The 17,188-nt window shown below is 37.0% G+C and overlaps 1 protein-coding gene across 1 annotated transcript; it reads right to left on the bottom strand.

Moving 5' to 3' along the window:
* Nucleotides 1-4,780: 4,780 nt before the first annotated feature.
* On the bottom strand, nt 4,781-17,041 carry LOC140148239 (EARP and GARP complex-interacting protein 1-like). The gene is made up of 8 exons (XM_072170110.1): nt 16,929-17,041; nt 14,503-14,719; nt 13,776-13,935; nt 10,282-10,381; nt 9,025-9,161; nt 8,104-8,271; nt 6,771-6,935; nt 4,781-5,479 (listed from the first exon to the last, which is right to left on the bottom strand). The coding sequence occupies exons 1-8, from the start codon at nt 16,968-16,970 to the stop codon at nt 5,305-5,307; spliced, it is 1,164 nt and encodes a 387-aa protein (XP_072026211.1). The 5' UTR covers nt 16,971-17,041; the 3' UTR covers nt 4,781-5,304.
* Nucleotides 17,042-17,188: the final 147 nt, after the last annotated feature.

Below are 17,188 nucleotides of genomic sequence, written 5' to 3' on the forward strand. Positions count from 1 at the left end.
TCATATCAGTAGTAGATAGCTGCACAATGTAGCTTATTGTCTACAACCGGAGCGAGGATTTCAAACAGAAGTTACCCAATTTGTCTATTCTAATCAAAACTCATACTCCCTCTGTAAATCTTCCACAGGGGTAGGGTGGACTTTAAATGGAATAGCCCAATGTGTAATTTAGATGGGGGTCTCATTGTTGCCAGAAGAAAGAGTGCAATTCGAGACCACATCGTGGTGATCCAAGGCTTAGGCAATACAGCGGATTTAGGGTTTCTCTACGGAAGTCAATTTGTGCGAAATTCCTTCCCACAATGCAATATCGTATTGCATAACAAAGGAGACGGATTAACCTCCGAACTGTATCTATTGTTATGCAAAACGCGCTTATTGCATTGTGGGAAGGAATTTCGCACAAATTGACTTCGAGAGAAACTCAAATCCGTATTATTCATTCAGTGTCACTTGCTGTGATTTACACAGAAAATAAAACAAACTGCACTTTGCAAAACATACCTCCAATATAATACATGATATAATACACTTTATTAATCACATATTCACAAGCAAATATATACAAATAAATATCTTAATTTCACTGGGTTTTGGTTCATAATAATAAGATCACTATTTTGTCACAGAGTACACAACGATGATACCATAGAATTTTAAGCCATATTGAGAAGTTGCTCTTTTAGGAGCAACTTTAAAAAGCCATAATGTACGATCTTTTAAAATGAATGTGTTTTTTTTTCTTAAAACCAATTTTCAGTTTGATGACCAAACTTATTACACTTAATTGGACAACAAGAGCAATAGTCAAGATAGTATTGGGACCGGAAGTGGGTGTCTTTCATTTTAGTTCATTATTTCTGTGACTAAAGGACAGGCAACCTTCTGAATGTTGTTATTAATATTATTATTTCATAATATTTGGCAAAGAATAATAAAATTAAAATTTGAGCCAAAAAAATCACATAATATGGCTTTAAAGGGGCATTTCGTGATCCACAGCTCCATCATCCCCCCACTTTTCCCAAAAAAAGTTGAGATTTTTACACCACTGGATACCTCTGGCTACATAATGTTTATGTAACAAATATTTTTTGCAGATTAATTCGTTTAGAAAAAATATTGTCAAATTTGAATTACGTTACACCAGAATGAAATTACAACACATTGTCTATGGAGCAGTGTAATACACATAATCATGCATAACTTCATAAGCATAAAATCGGAATCAACTGAAATTTTGGAAATAAGCTTTTTTCGTGGATATCTACTGAAAATGTCATAAAAGAGGATGCTAGGATCACGAAATCCTCCTTTAAGTAAAACTGTTTGGGTACCAACTTTGACAGTATACCGTAACATAAACCCTGGAAAGGGTGAAATTCTACTCTGTTTCCATTGAAATAAGCTGGGGTGGTACTTGGATTATTTTTTGGCTGGGATGTGCGGCTCGAGCTTCCGAACCCTTACCCATTTCTATGGGAAATTTAAAATAGGGGCCCATATATAAGATTTTTTCTAAAATAGGGCCTGTATCTAGGAATTTGATCTTTAAAATAGTTAAGTAATATGTCTATCACCCATAGCATGGAAAATTTTAAGCAGGAGACCCATGTCTAAGGATTCTTTCTTCAAAACATATTATTATGTATTCCGTTAACTTAAACACAAATTGATTACTTGAAAATGTGAACATATGAAAGAAAAATTTTGTCCTTTTGATAAAGCTAAAGAATTCTACATTTGAATACATACATCAAAATAATTATGACCAATTTCCAGAAAAAATTTCACATATTTCACAATATCAGGTACATATTGTTGTGTTTGTAAATAGTTTGCTGAAAGCCATTTTACTGTTTAGGCCTACTCAGTGTTCGAAATATGCCTTAAAAAGTTACAGGCCAGCCGGGCTTGACCTTAAAAAGTTACCGGCCAGCCGGGCCGGCAACTAGATGCCAGTCAGAAAAGTTACAGGCCAATGGCCGGCTGATCGGCCCTATTTCGAACGCTGGGCCTACTACATGTTAAGCCAAAGTAGGGTACACTTGAATAGAAATGACACTGAGAAATGAGTTGCTGCTGCAGGAAATGTGAAAACATGTTGGGTCCTGGGACGTTTTACCGTCTTCTTTCATGGCAAATAGAGCAAATCAATTCAAATTAAGAAAATAAAAAACCTTGTGGTTGGAAGTAATAGACACCCACTTCCGTAGTTTAACTTAAATGAACACATAATAATTCTTCTGACACACATAATCAATCTCAGCACACATAATTGTGTTTGTTTTCAACCCAATGGTTAAATCAGACAATCAACTACTGCATACTTCATTTTTCTTTTTTTTTTTATACAAACCTGAATTTAAGATGTGATTCTCCAAATATTGAAGGATAATTTTGTGATCCTAGCATCCTCTTTTTATGACATATGTCAGTAGATATCAATGAAAAAAGCTTATTCCCAAAATTTCAAGTGATTCTGATTTTGCGTTTGCAAGTTATGCATGATTATGTGTATTACACTGCTCCATAGACAATGTGTTGTAATTCCGTTCTGGTGTAACGTAATTCAAATTTGACAATATTTTTGCTGAACGAAATAATCTGGAAGAAATTGTTTGTATAAACATTATGAAGCTACAGGTTTCTAGTGATATAAAAATTTCAACTTTTTTGAGAAAAGTGGGGAGATGAGGCTGTGGATCACGAAATGCCCTTTTAAGTCACATTTACACAAATGTGAATCCTGATGTTGTGTTTTTTAGTTGTAACATCAAAATGTACGGGTATGGTATTTAAGGTATTCATTGTTAATTGACTGAAATAATTTGAATCACTAGTTTACTGCAATGCAGTAAAAATATCACTTACTCGAAAATGTTAAAATATAACAATTTGTTCACAATCACAAAGCGTTAACAATTGGTTTGGGATTTACAGTGAGTTTAGGACTTAACAATACATCATAAATGTCAGTAAAATGTACCCCTGACATGAATTATTAAGGACCCTCTTAAAGTATATCTAACTTTGTTTACATTTTCTTGAGTTCATATGATTCCTAGGCTATAACACGTACAAGGGCTTTGTTCAATTAACATCATTTTGTGAATTAAGTGTATTTCCGTATCACATACCTTTAATTGTATAATGAAAATATGACTTGCATACTGCATCCATAATAGAACCCATTAAATATCAACCTAATGTTTGCTACAATAAGTTCATTACTAGGATCTATATAGAGAGCACATACAGTACATACATACACTCAGGCCCGTAGCCAGGGGGTGCTGGGGTTTCAAAATCAGCCCCCCCCCCCAAATAAATCCTGGCTACGGGCCTGCATACACTGTTCTGATCAGCAGTGGTATACATCAAATATTTAGGTTGTAATAATATTCTATTCTGCTGTTAAAATCACATAAATTGCTACTTTATATATCAAGCCTTACATTGCTTTGATCAAAGACTGGTTCTTTTGTATCATATTGTGGGCCCTCATTGAGACCCCTCCTGACATTCTTAGCTTGACTTTACACAGATGAGATGCTTCTTGTTCCAATTTACTTAAAGATAGAGGGTCAGATTTGGTCAGATTCTTATATTCAGACCTACAGTTAAGGGGTGGGGTATGAACGTTTGGACAGTATTTATTGTGGGACATTAGAGCACATCAGACATATCGAATTGCATTCTGAATACGAAGAATGTCCTTTTGATATCAAATAGTTTTCATTTTTTGAAATTCGCAATGTAATACACATTTTATGGCAAATGATTAAAAATTGATATTTTTGATATTTAAAAGTACTCGAAGTGAACTTTATAAATCTGATGATTTATACTTAAAGTGTATGTAGGTGGGATGAAAAGTCGACGATCAATTGAAAATTTTGACCTTTCATATAAATTTGAAGATATGGATTTTTTTTCCCAAACACCAAAAAAACTAAGGTCTTTTTGGGGAAAAAATCCATATCTACATACATTTTAAGAATATGTCATTAGATTTATAAAATTTACTTCGAGGACTGTTATATATCAAAAATGTGAAAAATATCAAATTTGAATAATTTGTCATAAAATTTGTATTATATCGTGAATTTCAAAAATGAAAATTATTTGATATCAGAAAGACATTCTTCATTATTCAGAATGCAATTCGATATGTCTGATGTGCTCTCATGTCCCACAAAAATACTGTCCAAACGCTCAAAACGCTCATTCCAGATCCCTTAAAGCAATCTGTTTCCAAATTTTGAGTTGTATTGCTCCAGCGGTTTTGACATGAGCAGCAAAAATGTGTACAACAATGCTGCATAGGATAGTAAATACCACTTTTTACCATGTTTTTGTTTGCATGATCTAAACTAAACAAATCTTGGGTGTTAAATTTCACTGGGATAATGAGGAAAAAATCAACTTTTCTTCTGATACTAAAATCTCAGAAATAGGTCTGCCAATCTGGCCAAACACCTTTAACTCTATCCATGCGGACAACAAAATAAAATATTTTACAGTAACATTTTCACAAATTTTTTTAAATATAGTACTCTTTTTTTAATATAAAACATTTAAAACAATGTTTTAATGACCTTTATATCCCAACATTTAAAGCCATATTAAAACATTTGCTGAGGAGGACGCCCTCACTGAATTTTTAAAATTCTTTTTTTACACGATTATATTGTATTGTTACTTTATCAAGACTCTAGGTGCTATAGTTTTGTCAAAATCCGAGATTTTGAATAAAACAATGGAACCGGCATTTTATTATTACGATGGAATTATTAGTCGAACGCATACACTATGTTCATAACACACAGTACGTACACATCGTGCGGGACGGTGATATACACAACAAAGGGTCCTACCATAACATGACCGAAGGAGTGGTACGTATTGGCGACATGTGCACTGGTAGTAAATTCCAATTTTCTTTGCTTTGCTGTAGTTGTTCGGCTCAAAAATAAAAGGGGATATATCTGACAGTAAAAGCTAACATTTTATGGCAAAGAAATGCTGATCTATTTTGTTTGACCAAAACGTGGTGTTTGTTGGGAGATAATGTGGTTTTATTTGGAATGTGGATATTTTTTTTAATGTTTTTGAATCAGTCTACTACAAAAGTCAAAATAAGAAGTATCTGCGTATGTGTTATTAAAAAATGTATATATATACAGCATTTTTGCTTGAAAGTGCAATTTTTATGCAACCATTTGACTCACACTTTATTTTTTCCAATCTAGACCCAATGATTGATCCCTGAATACACCCCCCACGTGGTAGCATGGTATGCTATAATAGAATCCTATATTTCTCTGCTTTAGGTACCCTATTAATGACAACCCTACCATCGTAACTAAGTGACGCAAATAACCATGGATCTGCAGTTGACCATTCTGCAGAATAAACGCTATCTTCATGCTCCTCGTATGTAGCTATAACTCCATCTTTAATTGGTTCTTTTGCTCTGAAACATACAAGCAGAAAAAGAAACAAAGTTATTGAATTTGATTGAACACAATCTGTTTTTACGTCAATATATGACAAAATGCTGGACTGCACACACACATGGACACACACCCCACCCACAAATCAAACGAAAACCCATATTAGAAAGAAAACTGAATTGTTTTGATGTGATGGACGTAGTCTTGGGGCTCATATTGAAATAACCTACCACGTTTTCACACAGAAAGAAGGCAGGATTCCCCTCGCTAAGCGCGCGCCTCAGGAAAGCTCGGTCATAAAATGGATGGATTATATGCATCAGTGATACACCCTGCCCAGGATTTTAACAAAAGAAGGCTAGCACAGGCAAGCTGCAGGATGGCGCACACCTTCCTGTGTAAGGGAATTTCAATATGAGCCCTTAACATTATCTTTCTGTATATTTTGTCTTTCCTCTTTTCTGAATTCTTTGTGTGTTGTTATAAAACCTCTCTATTTTTCAACAATGCATGTCCTAGTTAAAGTTGATTATCTTAAAAGAAGCCAAGTTCACCTAAAATGCATTGCACAGCCTTGTTAACCACCTAAAGATAACCTCCCTTTCTTTACTATTCGCCCCTTGCACATTTATGTGGTAAGCCTCGACCTGACAACAGCATGAATGGGAGTGTTAAACAAAATTTAATTTCCACTTCGCATTACTGTTAGTTTGATACTCTACCTAAAAAATTAAAATAGAGATGGTGATCCTAAATTGGTCAGGTAGTGAACACACCGTGCACAGCAAATACTCTTTTGAGACATTTTAAACAAAATTTTCAGCCTATTTTACAACTTGACCTCAAATGACATATGACCTCAGTGTGTGACCTTGAACACCACCATTACATGAAAGTAACCATAATGCAGCTAAGGTCTGGTTGCAATTGACCACAAATAACATTTTGAGGGTTGACAAACAGCAGGCCTTAACTCACTTTTGGCCATTTTGAGATTTTGGTACCAAAATGATCTGTAATACCACAGATTCTTAAAATCATAAAGCCTTAACTCAATTCAACTTCCTATTGCATCTATAGCACAATAATACTTGGTCACCTCTCAATGCAAAATTATTATTTTACTTGTTTTTCTCAAAAAGGCACTTTTTGAGTTAAGGCCTTCTGTTTGTCAACCCTCGATTTGACCTCTTCAGCGAGAAAAAATCAATGACCGAAGGAGTGACTAGGGTCAAAAACTTTATTTTAAACACACACACTTATTTGGCCAATGCTTTAACATACAATCATCGCTTACAAACTTTTCCTTACTTTTCTTCTTCGTCATCATCTTTATCGCTGTCATCATCATCATCATCAAGATGACCAAAGGGTTCTGATGATATTGATGATGCATTGGTTAAAATCACTCGACTATCACTGCTTGAAGTTAATACTAACTGATCATGGAAATGGTTGTATCTTACACTCCATACCCTGAAATAACAAATTAATCAGACAATCATTTAATCAGACAATCAATCAAAATTCAATTAATCATCAATCAGTCAATCAATAGACATTAATTGACTTTAAAATAATCATTCAAATTTATCAATTTATCAACATTAATTACTTAATAATTTGCGACATGCATTGTAGACATTGTACGTAATATACGAACGCAAGGGCAGTACAAATTGGTAAACAAATTCTTAATGGACTGAAAGTTCTCATCATGGCAAATTTATTTTTCTGGCAAAATAGTTTTTTGTCATTAAAATAATATTTAAATTGAACACGACTGAGTGCTGGTATAAACTAGGATTTAAAATAATTGGACCGCTTATCATCTGTGACATGATAGCACATACACATACGAGGGGGTATCCAAAAGTTTTTGACATCACCCAGAAGGAAAAGAGCTATATTGATGAAATTTTGCCAGTGTAATCACTGGTCCTTATGTACATTATGGTCCAAAAATGGTCTCTTTAGTATGTTTACTTTCTTTACAGGTGGCGCTAGATGGGCAGTAGGCGCATAACCTTTTCATGATAAGATCCTCCACTTTCTTGAATTTTTTCACTGTGGCCACATCATCCGTAAGTGATGGACGTCCACTTCTTGGCTTATCTGTGAGGGACATGTGGCCAGTTTGGAAATTTCTTTTTCAAAAAGCAACAGTGCCATATGATGGGCAATCATCACCGTAGATAGCTTTCATTTAGTCATATATTTTCTGAGCATAGGCCTAACCCTTCAAATGCAGCTGCATGCCTCAATTTTCACCATCTTGTACGTTATGCACCTACTGCCCATCTAGCGCCACCTGTAAAGAAAGTAAACATACTAAAGAGACCATTTTTGGACCATAATGTATATAAGGACCAGTGATTACACTGACAAAATTTCATCAATATAGCTCTTTTCCTTCTGGGTGATGTCAAAAACTTTTGGATACCCCCTCGTACATGCTATGTATTGGCCCAGCATTCTAATGGGATTTTATATTTACGTTAATTTCATTTACCAATGAGAGTGATTTGTTATATTAGAGTCATCCCAGGTAGGTCTATATTTCTTTACAACAACTATATCGCTTAATATGGATATACCTGTACTGATTGGCACAGCATTTTGATGGGATTATATTTTTACTTACCAATGTGAGTGATCTGTAAGACTCATTACAGGTAGATCTGTATTTCTGACGTCCCAAAATTTGACTTTACAATCATCACCACAGCTTGCTAGGTAGTACTGCTTGTTAGGGTTAAAGTCTAATTCTCTCACTAACTGACCATGGGCATTCTCTATTGTGTATACCTGCCTGATATTATGAGATAAAAAGATTCACATAAATTTATGTTATAATGTCATACCGTAAACACTTGATAGTTAGCATATGTGCTTACTTTTGAGTGCTTTTAAAACATGCAAACATGAAGAACCCCATCCACACAATTGTAAAGGCTTTTGAGCAAATCATCGATACACCTAGTTATATCCGAACAAGTAAACCTGCAAATGTGTTTCCCAACCCCATTAGCTCAGCCAGACTTTGGTACAATTTCATGTTTTCAAAAGCGCTTGATAGTAAGCACATATGCTAACTATCAAATTTTTACAGAATTATCTCCAGCACATCTCTGTGAATGGGGTTGGAAACACAACATTCTTATGCTTCCCCTACCCCAATCTTTTCAGGATTGTGATGTGTGTAGTAGGTGTGTGTGCATGTTTACCTGCAAGTCTGCAACAGAGAATACACACAGGACTTTTTTGCATTCAAACAGTGGCCCTAGCTAGCTGCAAACGAGTAGTCCTCTGTATGTCGGGGTCTGCAGTAGGTCCAATGGTATGCCAAATGCATTTTGTCCGCTATTGTGAGTTAAAAAATAGGTAGGAGTGTGTTTTGGATGATGTATGCAGAGGTGTGTGGGATATGAATGGGTGTGATACAAGAGTGATGCTCTGTGTCATGTGTGTGCAAAGGTGTCGGTCTGTCTGTTTATCTGTAAATCTATATGCTTGTACCAATGTGGTTACGGTAAGTGCAATGTAATAATTACTGACTACTTACTCCATTGATCTTAGATCCCATCCTCTTATTGTGCTATCATTGGCAGTAGCTACTTGTGTATTATTATGATGTGGATTCCATCGGCCCGATGTGAACTTTGGATGACCTTTGCCCTCTAGAGTTGCAGTACTGGATACCTTTATAAAAAAAATCATATCAAAACTTCATGTAAGAATGTTTCACTACTTGCTTTCAAGTTTGTTTCAGAAAAAGCCAGTCAGTCTTCACTCTGCACAAGATACACACACACACACATACAAACACCCTACTGGTCAGCTCCAGTCTGCATAACCAGAACTCAAGTTGACCAACCGGCACTCTGATCAGCTTGTAATAGGTGAGAATTATGCTGTTTTTGTTACTGCGCACATCAATAAAGTCCCACAAATTCATATCATAAAAGCGTGCATCAGTCAAGAAATATGCAAAGCGTGGTTCACGTAGGTGGTGCACCAAGCTGTTTGTACGCTATTCTATACCAATCCACAATGTTATGAGTCCCGTCTATTACGAGCTGATCAGAGTATAGGGAATTTGAGGTCTTGCCGACTGGCACAAATATTGAGAAAATGCACTGTTTTGATACAACTTCGAATCACATTTTAACCAACCCTAAATATAGGCTAGCTACAACACTGAATTTAAACACCAGCAAATATGAATGTGAGAAATTTGTGTGTAACAGCGGATGCATAGGAACCGTAGACATCAATGGCTCCTTGATGGTGTTACTAGATCAAAAACAGCATAAAACTCACTCAAGTGCAGACTGATCTGACACTTCTATACATTTTTATGTTGATTTATCTCTATTAATACTGTCCAGGAATCATGGACGTCTGCAGTCCCTGCTGTTAGACAGAGGTTTCTCATGTGTGTGTCCCTGTTTGCTCTAGCCTCTTGTTTACAAATACCCCCCCCCACACACACACACACACACACATTAACAAACAAACAATTGTGAGTAAGACAGGTATATGTGATGTGATCAAGCAAATCAGTCTGAAGTTGGTTATATTTAATTTTCAGTTTTCTGTATGATTGCATCAATCAATCATTTGTAAAGCTACATTTTGCAGAAAACCCCATTGAAATTGAACATTTTGTTCCAAAGATATGAACAGTTGAAGTGTTTCCAAAACAATAAGCAACTAAAGAAATGTATTCCTTTGTTTAGCTATATCTGAAAATAAATATTTCTGACTTCCGACTGATTTCGCTTGATCCCATCACATATATGAAATAATGTAACTTTACCTTTGCTTGCGTTGAACTAGCCTCTAGATCCCATTTGACTATGTTATTATCACTGATGGATAAAATTTTACTCCCGTCTCCTTGAGGTTCCCATAGAATACTGCAAATTGAAAATAAGATAAATACTGTCATTTTTGCCTGATTAATTTGTACCAATTTTGATCTGTTTCACTTGTTCACTTACATTGGGCTATTCCATTTAAATCCACACTCCCCTGTGGAAGATTTTGAAAATATCTTCCATAGGGGGATTATGAATTTCAAATGGAATTTAGACATTAGCAGCTCCATTTAATACTCACTCTCCCTCATGGGAAGATTCAGGTTGAATCTATCTCAGAGGGTGTATGAAATTCAAATGGAGCTGCCTAATGTGCTCATTCCCTTTGAAATTCATACTCCCCCTGTGGCAGATATTTCCAAAATCTTCAACAGGGGTAGTGTGGATCTTAAATGGAATAGCCCATTTGTGATTTTAAGCTTCCTCACATTTAAAAAAAAAAAAAAAAAAAGGTTTTATTTCAAACTCTAATGGTGACCCATAGGTCAAATGGCTAGAATTGTACATTAAACACACCTAAACAGACACAATGCAATTTGCAGGCAGCAGCTTAATCAGCGCCAATATTGCAACATTGAAACAAACAACACTATACAAACATCCAATCCAACCCCATCCCCCAGTAGGCAATGAGGATAAAGTGCCTTGCCCAAGGACACAACACATTGGCACGAGCGGGGCTCGAACTCGCAACCTATGGATTATGAGTCAGGCGCCTTATCCACTCGGCCACACGTGCTTTACCTAAATGCAAAAGAAACATATTCGCACATTGATTATTTGCGGTCACAAAAATACATGCAGTATGGATATGTCCACTTTTACAGTACTTGTACAGGTATGTAGTGTTTATGTATACACAATATCGGTAACATACACCAGTGCTATAGATGAGTTGACTTCTGACGTCAATGCCTGGCAGTATGCGCACGCATCATCACAATTTCCATTGTTTTTTGCCTGGCAGTATGCACGCGCATCATATTTTGTTCAGGGCGCATGTTTTAAAACTCCCGCCACATCACTATAGTATTGAACAGTGTAGTGGTTGCATGGGGTTCACTCAAGCATAAAGATATACCGGCCCCTTGCCTTTGTTGATACACATTGAGGTCAACTCATCTATAGTATGTTCAACTTAACTGGTCAAAAATACTTCCAGGTGGGTAGTCTGATTTGATCAAATCAGGTTTCCTAACTATTAGTCCCCAAATGCATACCTTGCAATGCTGCCATGGCTGTTATCCAGCCAACAATACTTCTAATGACTGCGTACTGGATGGAGAGTCGTCTAATATGACAATGAAATCTGTGAATGAACATACCTTGCAATGCTGCCATGGCTGTTATCCAGCCAACAATACTTCTAATGACTGCGTACTGGATGGAGAGTCGTCTGATATGACAATGAAATCTGTGAATGAACATACCTTGCAATGCTGCCATGGCTGTTATCCAGCCGACACAGGACTTCTAATGACTGCGTACTGGATGGAGAGTCGTCTAATATGACAATGAAATCTGTGAATGAACATACCTTGCAATGCTGCCATGGCTGTTATCCAGCCAACAATACTTCTAATGACTGCGTACTGGATGGAGAGTCGTCTGATATGACAATGAAATCTGTGAATGAACATACCTTGCAATGCTGCCATGGCTGTTATCCAGCCGACACAGGACTTCTAATGACTGCGTACTGGATGGAGAGTCGTCTAATATGACAATGAAATCTGTGAATGAACATACCTTGCAATGCTGCCATGGCTGTTATCCAGCCAACAATACTTCTAATGACTGCGTACTGGATGGAGAGTCGTCTGATATGACAATGAAATCTGTGAATGAACATACCTTGCAATGCTGCCATGGCTGTTATCCAGCCGACACAGGACTTCTAATGACTGCGTACTGGATGGAGAGTCGTCTAATATGACAATGAAATCTGTGAATGAACATACCTTGCAATGCTGCCATGGCTGTTATCCAGCCAACAATACTTCTAATGACTGCGTACTGGATGGAGAGTCGTCTGATATGACAATGAAATCTGTGAATGAACATACCTTGCAATGCTGCCATGGCTGTTATCCAGCCGACACAGGACTTCTAATGACTGCGTACTGGATGGAGAGTCATCTAATATGACAATGAAATCTGTGAATGAACATACCTTGCAATGCTGCCATGGCTGTTATCCAGCCAACAATACTTCTAATGACTGCGTACTGGATGGAGAGTCGTCTGATATGACAATGAAATCTGTGAATGAACATACCTTGCAATGCTGCCATGGCTGTTATCCAGCCGACACAGGACTTCTAATGACTGCGTACTGGATGGAGAGTCGTCTAATATGACAATGAAATCTGTGAATGAACATACCTTGCAATGCTGCCATGGCTGTTATCCAGCCAACAATACTTCTAATGACTGCGTACTGGATGGAGAGTCGTCTAATATGACAATGAAATCTGTGAATGAACAAACCTTGCAATGCTGCCATGGCTGTTATCCAGCCAACAATACTTCTAATGACTGCGTACTGGATGGAGAGTCGTCTAATATGACAATGAAATCTGTGAATGAACATACCTTGCAATGCTGCCATGTTATCCAGCCAACAATACTTCTAATGACTGCGTACTGGATGGAGAGGCGTCTGATATGAAAATGAAATCTGTGAATGAACATACCTTGCAATGCTGCCATGGCTGTTATCCAGCCAACAATACTTCTAATGACTGCGTACTGGATGGAGAGTCGTCTAATATGACAATGAAATCTGTGAATGAACATACCTTGCAATGCTGCCATGGCTGTTATCCAGCCGACACAGGACTTCTAATGACTGCGTACTGGATGGAGAGTCGTCTAATATGACAATGAAATCTGTGAATGAACATACCTTGCAATGCTGCCATGGCTGTTATCCAGCCAACAATACTTCTAATGACTGCGTACTGGATGGAGAGTCGTCTAATATGACAATGAAATCTGTGAATGAACATACCTTGCAATGCTGCCATGGCTGTTATCCAGCCAACAATACTTCTAATGACTGCGTACTGGATGGAGAGTCGTCTGATATGACAATGAAATCTGTGAATGAACATACCTTGCAATGCTGCCATGGCTGTTATCCAGCCAACAATACTTCTAATGACTGCGTACTGGATGGAGAGTCGTCTGATATGACAATGAAATCTGTGAATGAACATACCTTGCAATGCTGCCATGGCTGTTATCCAGCCAACAATACTTCTAATGACTGCGTACTGGATGGAGAGTCGTCTGATATGACAATGAAATCTGTGAATGAACATACCTTGCAATGCTGCCATGGCTGTTATCCAGCCAACAATACTTCTAATGACTGCGTACTGGATGGAGAGTCGTCTAATATGACAATGAAATCTGTGAATGAACATACCTTGCAATGCTGCCATGGCTGTTATCCAGCCGACACAGGACTTCTAATGACTGCGCACTGGATGGAGAGTCGTCTAATACGACTGGTTCACTCTCCGAGCCATCGTCTTGAGTTGGTAATCTCCATATTGTAGCGTGAGTCTCTGTTTTGTTGTCTACAACTAAAAATAATATATAACAACCATTTAGGACTATGCAAACGTGGTCGTCTGAAACTGTACTCAATCGACATACTATTACTAATAAGGATGTTTTCCAGCATTTTGTGTGTGTATTTTTGTGTGTATGAAATTTAACTTTGCAACTGCGGATGTTATATATCTCTCATACAATAGAGGATATATTTTGCAAATTCATTAGTTATGCAATTGTGGTTGTTTGCAGACCTCATTGAACTGAGGATGGTCCCCCATTGCAGAGTGGTCCATGGTATGTGAAAAACGAGTGTATGTCAAACACCTAGGCACCCCCACATCACATAAACCCATCATCATGTAAGGGCTCATATTGGAATTCCCTTACACAGGAAGGTGTGCGCCATCCTGCAGCTTTCCTGTGCTAGCCTTCTTTTGTTAAAATCCTGGGCAGGGTGTATCACTGATGCATATAATCCATCCGTTTTATGACCGAGCTTTCCTGAGGCGCGCGCTTAGCGAGGGGAATCCTGCCTTCTTTCTGTGTGAAAACGTGGTAGGGTATTTCAATATGAGCCCTAATAACATCCTTACTTCTATTGTAACATGTTGCCATAACATCTCCACTACCAGGGCTACTACTCATATGCCATATCTCCCCATCTTTATGGATGTACACAGACTTATTCAGGATGTTGTTCTCATCATCAAACTCCAGTAGATGTACTTGATTCTCATGCTTCAGTGATTGTGAACCAACTAAGAATCGGATGACGTCCGTCTCAGCTACTTGAGCTGTTAAAGCTCTAGCCTGAGATAAGAAAACAAAAAACAAAAACAAAACAATGGTAGGCATACATGTAATTATAAATTTTGTTCTCTATACCCCTGGCTGTTGCATGTATGTATAATAAGGCCTCTTCTGTATATTATTGTATGAATGAATGAATGAATGAATGAATGAATGAATGAATGAATGAATGAATACACAAGGAATGTATTTATATAAGGCCAAGTAAAAAAAACATGTATATTGTCCGGACTTTTTCAAAAATTGGTGAGGGAGGCCCTTAATATTATGATATTTTTTTATACCATTCATTTCTGTGTAAAATTGCAATTGCAAAGTTTTTGTCAACACATCATAAAAACAGGGAGGCCCCTAATATTTTTATTATTTCCGCAAAGCCCTTTAAATACTCCTCGCTTGAAGAGTGTTTGCAATGTTTTTATAAATGATAACCAAGAACTTCATAACAATAACATGTCTTTTCATTACAACACTTCCAGTACGAAACGTTTTTATGGAAACGTCAAAGTTCACTGAAATTTTGGGAATAGGTTTTTTTCGTGGATATGTACCGGTACTGAAAAATGTCATAAAAAAAGGATGCTAGGATCACGAAATACTCTAGGTATGCCAGGCAAACCTTAATTAACACATTTGCTAGTCAACCAAATTCGCCTAGAACACAATACATATTTTACATAGAAATTTAAAAGAACAGGCTGGTCAAGGAAACCTACATAAATATATGTTTTCTATACTTCACTTGACCCAAATATATGATTTTTTATGGTGATAAGACAATCGCACATGGAATTTTAGAGGGATTTTGATAGCAGTTCCATTAAAAAAAGCTGCTATCATCATGAGACAAAGATCTAGGAACACCACCGAAATGCTGTTTTGGGGAATTTTCATTATTTTGCAAGCAGAATCTTTTTGATGAAAGTCAATCTTTGACAAGATATAACTTTGCTACGGAAAGTGCTATGACAAAAAGGTTTTCAGTTTTGGCTTTCTTTACCCAAGGGCTTTAATTTGATATATAAAATGATGCAGTTTGATGGCAAATTTGAATTCACCTCACACCTGGCATACCTAAATACTCCTTTAGACAATCAATGCCTGCGCCACCCTGAGTAAGGATAAACACTTGTGCTGAACGTCAAATTGGTCACTTATCGCTCACTGTTCAAAATGTGACATCTACACCAATTACAGTCACCGAAACGGTCTACTTTTTAGCCGACCTCAATTCCGAAAACATTTAGTGATAGTTAAAAATGCGATCCCCAACCCTTTGGTTACCTTTGGGCGAATTTGTAGAAATCTCCGAGCCTCCGTGTCTGAAATACCCCGGTACAAACATCGAAAATGTCGCATTTCTCAGTCCCGATGATGATACTATATCCGCATCACTGTTTTCATACATGAATATGCATATCTCTGAACCCTGTAAGGTCAAAAACGTGGCGTTGATTTCAACCAATCCGATCCACCGATTGTGACCACGTGATCGGTTTCATGAATATTTAATAAGCAGCTTGATACTGACGTCATATCTGAGGTGACCAGGAGGCAGGAGATACCATTTTGGTCAAATGAACTCGACTTGTGCGTTCTTTTGGTTCACATAAATCGAACAAAATTTTCAATAACGGGTAATAGTAGGATTTCAATTTTTTATTAATTAAGTTACTTGTAGTTTTGAGGAATGACAAAGTTGTTTTTGGAAACTTGTTTGTTTCAACTGATGATGTAGGATCGCAAGGTGAGTGAATTTGTGAAGAGATTTGCTTGTTTGAGTGATAGTAGGATACGGGATGTAGGCTAGTCCTCTGTGTTTGACCTGCTCCGACGTCTCAATTCACGCGGAATTATTCGTACCAGACATCGACAGTATTGCTGTATGAATCCAGATATATGCCTGCGCAATCGAATCAAACAATCGGCCCTAATGCATGTAGACTTTGACTGTTGATACGTACTCTGTAGTACTCTGTCATGTCTGAGTGTAGGTGGAGCAATATTGCGGTGAGATTTTCCGTGCAAATATAATCATGTCACGGTTGTTGAATTTTGCACTTCCTACAATTAGTCTCTTCTTTAATTCCAATTTCCCTTCACACCTGTTAAGCTATTCGATTACTAAGGTATCTAACCACAAGAACATATCTTCCGTTCACTGTTTTCAGATATAGAATACATTTAATTTATTTAGTTATCCACTCACCTGGAATTCTAAGCCATAAATTACTGGAGCTTCGTCGTCCATTTTTCCAGATTGACCTTTGCCACTGCAATCGTGACCTTTAAATAATTGTTTCTAGAAAATGTATCACTAACATTAATATTTCTTTAAATTTGGATCAAAGATTATTCTATTTATATTTCACGTTAATCAAATATAATGGAAAATTTGTTTTAAACTGTTGCAAATAACTGGAGTATCCAAAACCTGGCTAATAAATGATTTATTTTGAAATGTCAATT

The sequence above is a fragment of the Amphiura filiformis genome, chromosome 3 (assembly GCF_039555335.1).
Source record: "Amphiura filiformis chromosome 3, Afil_fr2py, whole genome shotgun sequence".
Taxonomy (NCBI): domain Eukaryota; kingdom Metazoa; phylum Echinodermata; class Ophiuroidea; order Amphilepidida; family Amphiuridae; genus Amphiura; species Amphiura filiformis.

Coding starts and splice junctions, on each gene's coding strand:
- LOC140148239 (XM_072170110.1), bottom strand. CDS start 16,970: ATGGACGACGAAGCTCCAGTAATTTATGGCTTAGAATTCCAG. Junction 14,720..16,928: donor TTTATGGCTTAGAATTCCAG/GTGAGTGGATAA, acceptor TTCTTATCTCAG/GCTAGAGCTTTAACAGCTCA. Junction 9,162..10,281: donor CTAGTTCAACGCAAGCAAAG/GTAAAGTTACAT, acceptor TTTTTTATAAAG/GTATCCAGTACTGCAACTCT.